We start from the raw sequence: 7,282 nt of genomic DNA, 5'->3' as shown, positions 1-7,282 counted from the left end.
GAGCGGATTTTGTGGCTGTAACTGTCCCTAGGGCTTAGGGATGCTTCTCAGGATACAGATCTTTAAATCATCGTTAACAATGACTTGAGGGGTCACTGGAGAAGACAGAGTTGGGCACAGTGATGCAGGGGGTGAGAGCAGAGTTTGCTGGCACTTGTTACACAGTGCTCCCTCCCTGGGATGCAGGTGATGCTTCATTTCAATCAATCATGCACAAAGTGGGTGCAGTGACAGTGAGATGTAGCTCCTGTGGGCTGTGGGGAGCTGAAGCTGGTTCTGTGGGGAGCTGTAGCATCTTGGATGGGATCCAGGTGTGAAGATGGAAGAGCCAGACAGCTTTTGGAGGTGTGGATATTTTTTCAGGAAAAGAGGAGAAGAATTCAGAGCTCCGGTGAAGCTCAGATCTGGGGAGTGTGTGCAAGGAGGAGACAATATCTGATCCCAGTGCCCCAAAGATCTTCCCTACTGCAGAGACAGAAGAACATCTCGTAATTTAGGCTTTGTCTTAGTGTTTCCTTTGGTTGAGGTGGGAGCTGAAAGTTTCAGGCAACCCTGCCTGGTGCTGAGCAGACTCTGGGGACCTACCTCAGTGTATGCCATGCTCCCTGTCCGCAGAGTCCTGGGAAACTTGTCACTGCTCCCCGGGGCTGGCAGGCCCCTGCTCCAGCCCGCAGGCCAGCTGGCTCCTGTGTTCTTTTAAAGCTTTAAAAGAAGCCAGATGACTCATGGCTGAAAGCATTAGGTGTTTATTTGCTCTTCAGACCTATTAACTCCATCTGAAAGCAAGTTGCAGCTCCCTCCACACAGCAGCAAAGGTGGGTCTGTAGGAGGAACAGTTGACCTTGATAAATATCAGGCTTTGGTCCAAAAAGCGCAGCATCTGTGGGTTGGCCCTTTCCTGGAATGGGCTGATTTTAACTCACAATCCACTTCTTCAGCTGAGCTGCAAGATCTGCTGTCACATTGCTTCTTTCACAAGGACCAAAACGTCAAGCTGTTTGTGGTGGGGTGCACCAAGAGCAAAAAACGAAATGCCTCTTGGTTGCCGCTGTTCCGCCTGAAGAAGGGGTCCCCACATGCCCCCCCCCAACAACAGCAGAAGGACTGCCCTCACCAGTGAGCCTTGCCTTTACAAGCCTTCAAACCAGTGGTGCTTCTCTTTTTGCATGTCTAATTTCTGCTAGACACGTCTAATCCCCTCTCAAGGCGGGATGCAAGACTGAGATGCAGCCACCCACCTGAAGATTTCAAAACTCTCCTGGGATCTGCCCACTGAAAGCAGCGGTTCAAGCCACTACAGTCATTTGCCTTGCAAAAATCCCCACCCCCAACCAACAGCCTCCAGAAACTTTAAAATACCAATTTGTTGTTGTCTGCTGTATGCTCTTCCAAAAGAGAGTGAGTAATGCTAAAATTCTTTTTTTCTTTTGCAGGGGGGGTGGGCAATAGAGAATAACACAGATCTTGAAGCAGCTCAGTCACCCAGGAACTGGCACAGCTTAGTCATGTATCTAAAGCCTAATATTTTGATGACAGCACTTCCCCCCCTGCCCTGCCCCACAAAGATTCACCCTCTCAGCTGTCCTGTGACGCAGGTAGTTAATTACCAGTGCCCTCTCTTCAGGTGAAGGAGGGAATCCTGTCCCAAACCCACGTCCAGTGGAGGAGAGGGGATGCAGCAGGGGGGGCAAGGCGTCATTCACCCCCATCCTTCACTCACTGAGAGCTCGATGAGTGGCTGGGGAGCCAGGGGGATATTAACCAGCTCAGACTGCTGTGTCGGAGGCTGAACTGAGAAATACTTCAGGACTGGAGGAAACGCAATGCTCACCTCTTTCCATCTCCAAGTTAATGTAGGCAAAATGGTTGGGTTGAGTAGCTTTGCTCTAAAACCTGGTCCCAGTACGCGCTCTGATGCCAGCAGTCCTGTCTATCCCTGTGTGAGATGAGCCAGTGATGCTGCAGTCACCATCTCTCTGTAAAACAGGCATCAAGGCTGGGGGGCTGCTCCCAAGATGGGGCCAAGAGCAAACAGAAGTGGTGCATCCTTTGGAGGGGGTGTTGGGTACCTCAGAGGTCATCAGAAGCCTCCACCTCACGAAGAATGATGCTCATCTTCTTCTCATCTGCCTGGCAAGAGGTTTTGCTCCTGAAGGTGGACCCCAGCGACTGGCTGGCTCTTTGGCGGATGGTCCTCATACATGACATGCAGTCTTTGCTGGTCATCACGTAGAGCAGGGGGTTGAGGGCACTGTTGAAGCTGGCCAGGCCCCGGGTCACCTGGTAGGAAACGTAAATGTGCTTTGAAGCCTGTGTGCAGGACCCTTGCAGCTGCCAGCTTCGAGACAACAAGCTGAGGATTCTGAAGACGTGGTAAGGAAGGAAGCAGATGGAGAAGAGGACCATCACAAGAATCACCAGTCCGATGCTTCTTCTCCTGAGGCTGAGGTCCATGGTGTCATTCCTGCAGAGCACCACCACCACGTGACAGTAACATCCGATGATGATGAGGAATGGGATGACGAACCCAGTCACAGTGATGGCCACAGTGTATGGCAAGTAAACTCCCAGGTTCTCGTTCCCGGTCGTGTCGTGGCACCGTGTCCCCATGTCGTCCATCTTGCTGAAGATGAAATCGGGAGCTACCTGCGCAATGACCCACATCCAGACCGTCGTGCTGAGCCACGCTGAAGAAGTTGCCCCCTGGCACCTGCCCCGAGCCTTCAGTGGGTGCACGATGCCTAGGTAGCGGTGGATGCTGATACAGGTGAGGAAGCCGATGCTGGCATAGAGGTTGAGGTGGAAGAGGCCCCGGGTGATCCGGCACCAGCCGGGTCCAAAGAGCCACACTCTGCCCCGCAGGTAGTAGCTGACGAGGAAGGGCAGCGTGCTGACGTACAGCAGGTCGGCCAAACCCAGGTTGCCCACCAGCAAGCCCAGGGGATGGCGGGCACGCTGCTGGGGGCCGGTGCACACGTGCCACAGTCCCAGCCCGTTCCCCGCCAGCCCCAGCGGGATCACCACCAGGTAGACGGCAGGCAAGAAGCGCTGGGCGAAGGTGACATCCACAGGGCACAGGGTCCTGCTGTCATTGCCGGGCCACGGGGTGAGAGACTCCGTGGCCATGGTGGGCTGCAGTGGGCTTCGCGGGACGGCGCTGGTCGCGGCGCTGCTCGGGGTGCCGGTGCCCGGCGAAGCGGTGCCTGTGGCTCCAGGCAGGGCAGCACGGGCAGCGCCGGGCCCAGAGCCAGCCCCGGCAGCGCCACGTTCCCTGCGGCTGCCCTTGCCTCTCCGCTCCCGACGGGCCCTGGCCGGGGGGTCGGGGGCACCCGGCTCTCCCCGGAGCGTGGGCAGGCTGTGGCGATGGCCGCCTCAGCGGAGAGCCCCGGTGGCTTCCACCGCTGCCGGGGCCGCTGCCAGCCCGCTTGAGATATTTCGAGGCGGGCACCGGGGACGCGCGGGGGCCCGGCTATTTGGGACACGGCGTGCCGGGAGCGAGCGGGAGGGAGGGAGCGGGGAGGGAGGCTCTGCCTCGGGGCGGGTGGGGGATGTCTGGCGGCGGGGGCAAAGCTTTCAGCGCGGTGTGTCCCACCCGGCGTGAGGAGAAACCTCCCACCCTTGCAGACCGGGGGCTGGAAGCCTGCGCCCCGCGGGCTCGTCCCTCACTTCCACCCCTGAGGGCCGTTCTCCCGGCCGCCTGCCCGGACCGTGTTGTGCACCGGTGGCAGCGGGGCAGGGCCGAGGCCGGCAGCTTTCCGTGGGGCAGCAGCGGTGCCGCAGGCAGTGCCGGCAGGCGTGGGCACGCCGGGCTGCTGCCCCGCTCCCTGCTGAACGCTGCCCCTTCCCTAAGCAACCACCTGCTCTGGCTGCCCACCGTATCCCTCCCCAGGTACAAAAATCCTCTCCCTCCTCCTCCTCCGAGCCGTTTGGAGCCACGCAGGGAGGAGATGCGTGTCAGGCTGTGACCTTCCTCCGCCGCCTTCCCTGCCGCCGGGAATGTCACGCAGAAGAAGCCAGATACTGTGAGAGTGGGGCAAGAGCTAAAAGCAGCGACCCCAAAGAGGACCCCCAAAGAAAGCCACCCCCCATCTGCATTGCTGAACAGTCCTGCCATGTAAACACGGCCAGAAATAACTTCACCTCCAGGTGCAGGAGTAAACAACAGTCAGATGGGGGAAGGTTTACCCTGGCAAGCCATAAGGAAATGACCTTGGTAAAACAGCTTCAGGGAAGGGCCGCGGCCACCTGATTTCCTGGAACTTAACGTAAGGCAGGGGATGGGAAGAGGCTGGGATCTCACCTGCCAGCGGGGAAGGAAGGGGGTGAGTCCTGCCTGAGTCATCCCGACTGCCCGTCTCTCCTTGGGAGCAGCCCAGCATCTCTGCTGGACCACGCTTGGGCACAGCGGTTTGAGGACAGTGTAGGGAAGGTCATGACGTGGGGTGGTGGCAGCTGCTTGTTGTGAGTGAACACACATATGGTACCCCAAAATGCGCTTGCTGGAGCAGATAAATGATGGGAAAGGCTGCATGTGATTTCCAGCCTATGTAATAACATGTAGCCACTATGGTTGTGCCCCAAGAGATGAAGCTTAAAAGCTGTTTCCACGGAGTAAGGATATGGCTTTTCTGAGGTTTGCAGAGGCTCTGGTGGCTCTGTGCTTCTGGATGAGCAACAGCAACAGAGGAGGGGGTCCTGGGTGTTCACCCCTCAGGAAAGCAGTCCTCCGTTCTGCCCTGCTCCTGCTCCCTTCACTCCGTGCATGTCAGCTGCTCCTGCAGCCTGGGGTTGAGTTATGAAGTGCAGTGAGATGAGAGGAACAAACCAGGAGCAGTCCCCTTTGTCCCAGGACATCTGCTGTTTGGGAAACTGAGGCAGAGACAGCAGCTGGCTGAGAGGACTGCTGTAATCACAGGAAGGGCCACAAGCTGCTCTCAGCAGTGTAAGCAAAACTTTCTCTGTCCCTGGAATGAAGGCTTGGAGCTGGGTGCCTCCTGCCAAGGGAAAAGAGGAGCAGGGCAGGGTACGGGGAGCAGTACCAGTTCTCTGGCTGCAGCCCTGTGCCCTCCACACCCCTGCTCCCAGGACCTGTTGGAGACACACACACAGCAGCACTGCTGCTCTCTCGTGCCTGTCTCATGTGTAAGACGTTCCCTCGACCCATGATGTCACTCGCAGTAGAGATGCTACCACCCAGCTTTGCATCCCGTATCAGGATGCTCCCCTCTGGTGCCCAGCTCCAGCATGGGGCAGCAATGCTGCTGCCAGCCTGCCCAGGGCAGTGTGAGAGCACAGGGCTGGGACAGCTCCTGTAGGTAGCAAACACGGAACTTGAGTGATGGGCTGATGGGCTTTCAGGCAACCAATTCAAGGCTCTTCACCAACAGCAAAAAAAGGACTTTGATGTACTTTTTTTTTTTTTATGGATAACTGCATTCCTGTGCTCAGGAGGTAGCTGAAAACATTTAGCTTGAATGAGAGGCTCATCCAGCCCTTTCTCCACCAACTCCACCATTTAAAAATCATCAGTCATGAGAATGGCTTGGGAAAAAAATTCTGATGCACTTTGTTTACTCATGCAGCAGCACACAGTTTCTCCTTCAGCTGCTGCATCTGTTTGCACGGAAATGAGCTGCGATCTGTTGCTCATCACTGTTGGTGAATATGGTTGTTGAATCACCACGTGCCATTTATGCTCGCAGAGGTGGCAGTGTGCCTTGAGGACGGGGTGAGCTGTCTTCTGTTTGGATTTTTGATCTTTACAGGTGACTGTAATCACCTGTGAATGGCAGAGTATTTACTGCCCCACAAGAGCAGGCAAAGCCCAGGACCTGCTGCACCAGGACCCGCAGTAAACGTGATCCTCAAATAGCCACATGCTTCCAGGGTAGCAGGGCTATAGAGGGAACAGCATATATTGAGAGACTGGCGGTCAAATTACAGGAGTTGATTTCCATGTATTCTTAAGGAAAAATAACTCTGATTTATTTGGAGTCATTAATTCATTATTTAGATGTTTTCTGCTTAGTGAATCAGGGAGAAACGTAATTTTGCAGGGAAAAAAAAGAAAATTATAGCAGAGGTGTGTTGAGTCATTTCTGTTTGAGATGAGAATTACAGGTTGCCACTTAAAAAGTGACCTTTTGATTTTTACCATCACCCAGAGGTGGCTGGGCAGGATTTGGGAGGGGGTGAGAGTCCTGACAGCACTCCCCGCCAGCAGCTCACCTGGCCCTGGTGGCTGTGTCCCAACATGCTCAAAAAAGAACTGGTTTAAAACCAGGATTTTCAGTACACAGAACAAGTCTTATGCATGTCAATCAAGGAACACTGTGGTTTTAAAGTCAACATGAGCTGTTTTTTTGGCATGGCCGTTGCAGAGGTGAAAAAAGTAAACAAAAGCTGCGGATGGGGCCACGTTCATTCTCTGGTTTGCTGCCTGCCAGAGGTTCACTGTGTCCCCCGTATCAAACTGAATTAATGATTTGTATTCGGGCAGAGCACCAGATGATCACAGTAAATTCTCTTTGCAAGCCATATTTTACTGCATAAGCAGTGAGATATTTTTTTTATTATTATTCCCAAGAGGTGACTGAAAAGCATCCTTGACTTCAATTTTATTTTCAACACTTGCAAGGGCCCAGGGAGTGGGCGAGCAGCTGCCTTGGCCCTGCTGCCTCTCCTGCTGCTTGTGGGGAGGCTTTCCCCCAGCAGGAAAGGGGACCTCCCCCTGCCATTCAGCCTTTTGCCCCTGCACCCCCAAACCTGCCCTGGTGTCACATTGGCCTGGGTTGGGATTACGTGGCAGCTGGTGACAGCAGTGGCATGATGCCAGGGAAAGCTTGGTCTGGGGTCTGGAGGAGGCGTGGGGCTGGCGGGAGGAGGGATGAGTTGCAGGGGGAGAATTTGGGCTTTGGTTTTGGAGAGGCTGACAAGAGGCATGGCCTGGTGCGTGCCTGGGGCTGCAGAGCCAGCGGTAACACAGCCCAGCACCATGCTGTGCTCCCCCACACATCCCAGCAGCAAGTGGAGATCCAGGCACTGCCACGGCCAGGGCTGGTCCCGTTGGCAGAGCTGATGGAGCTTACAGATGGGTAGAAGCAAAGGGGCAGAATTTAATCCAGGGTATAATATACTGTAATAATGTTTTCAGTGCTTTGATTCACTTTTTTTTTTTTTCTTTTCATTTTCTTATCCTAAACAGCCTGAATTGAGGTGCTTCCAAGCTGCCCCATCCCGGGTCAGACCTCTCCTGCAGCAGCCAAGCTAGCCATGAGCAGCA

The 7,282-nt window shown here is 55.0% G+C and overlaps 1 protein-coding gene across 1 annotated transcript; it reads right to left on the bottom strand.

Annotated features, from left to right (window-relative positions):
- Positions 1 to 2,045: 2,045 nt before the first annotated feature.
- LOC121094380 (P2Y purinoceptor 1-like) lies at positions 2,046 to 3,126 on the bottom strand. Its single transcript, XM_040607810.1, has one exon. It carries the CDS (start codon positions 3,124 to 3,126, stop codon positions 2,071 to 2,073), a length of 1,056 nt encoding a protein of 351 aa, XP_040463744.1. The 3' UTR covers positions 2,046 to 2,070.
- Positions 3,127 to 7,282: the final 4,156 nt, after the last annotated feature.

This window comes from Falco naumanni, chromosome 10, assembly GCF_017639655.2.
Source record: "Falco naumanni isolate bFalNau1 chromosome 10, bFalNau1.pat, whole genome shotgun sequence".
In the NCBI taxonomy this organism is placed as follows: Eukaryota; Metazoa; Chordata; class Aves; order Falconiformes; family Falconidae; genus Falco; species Falco naumanni.
The sequence above is the reverse complement of the archived record's forward strand: the minus strand, read 5'-3'. Positions and strand labels throughout refer to the sequence as shown.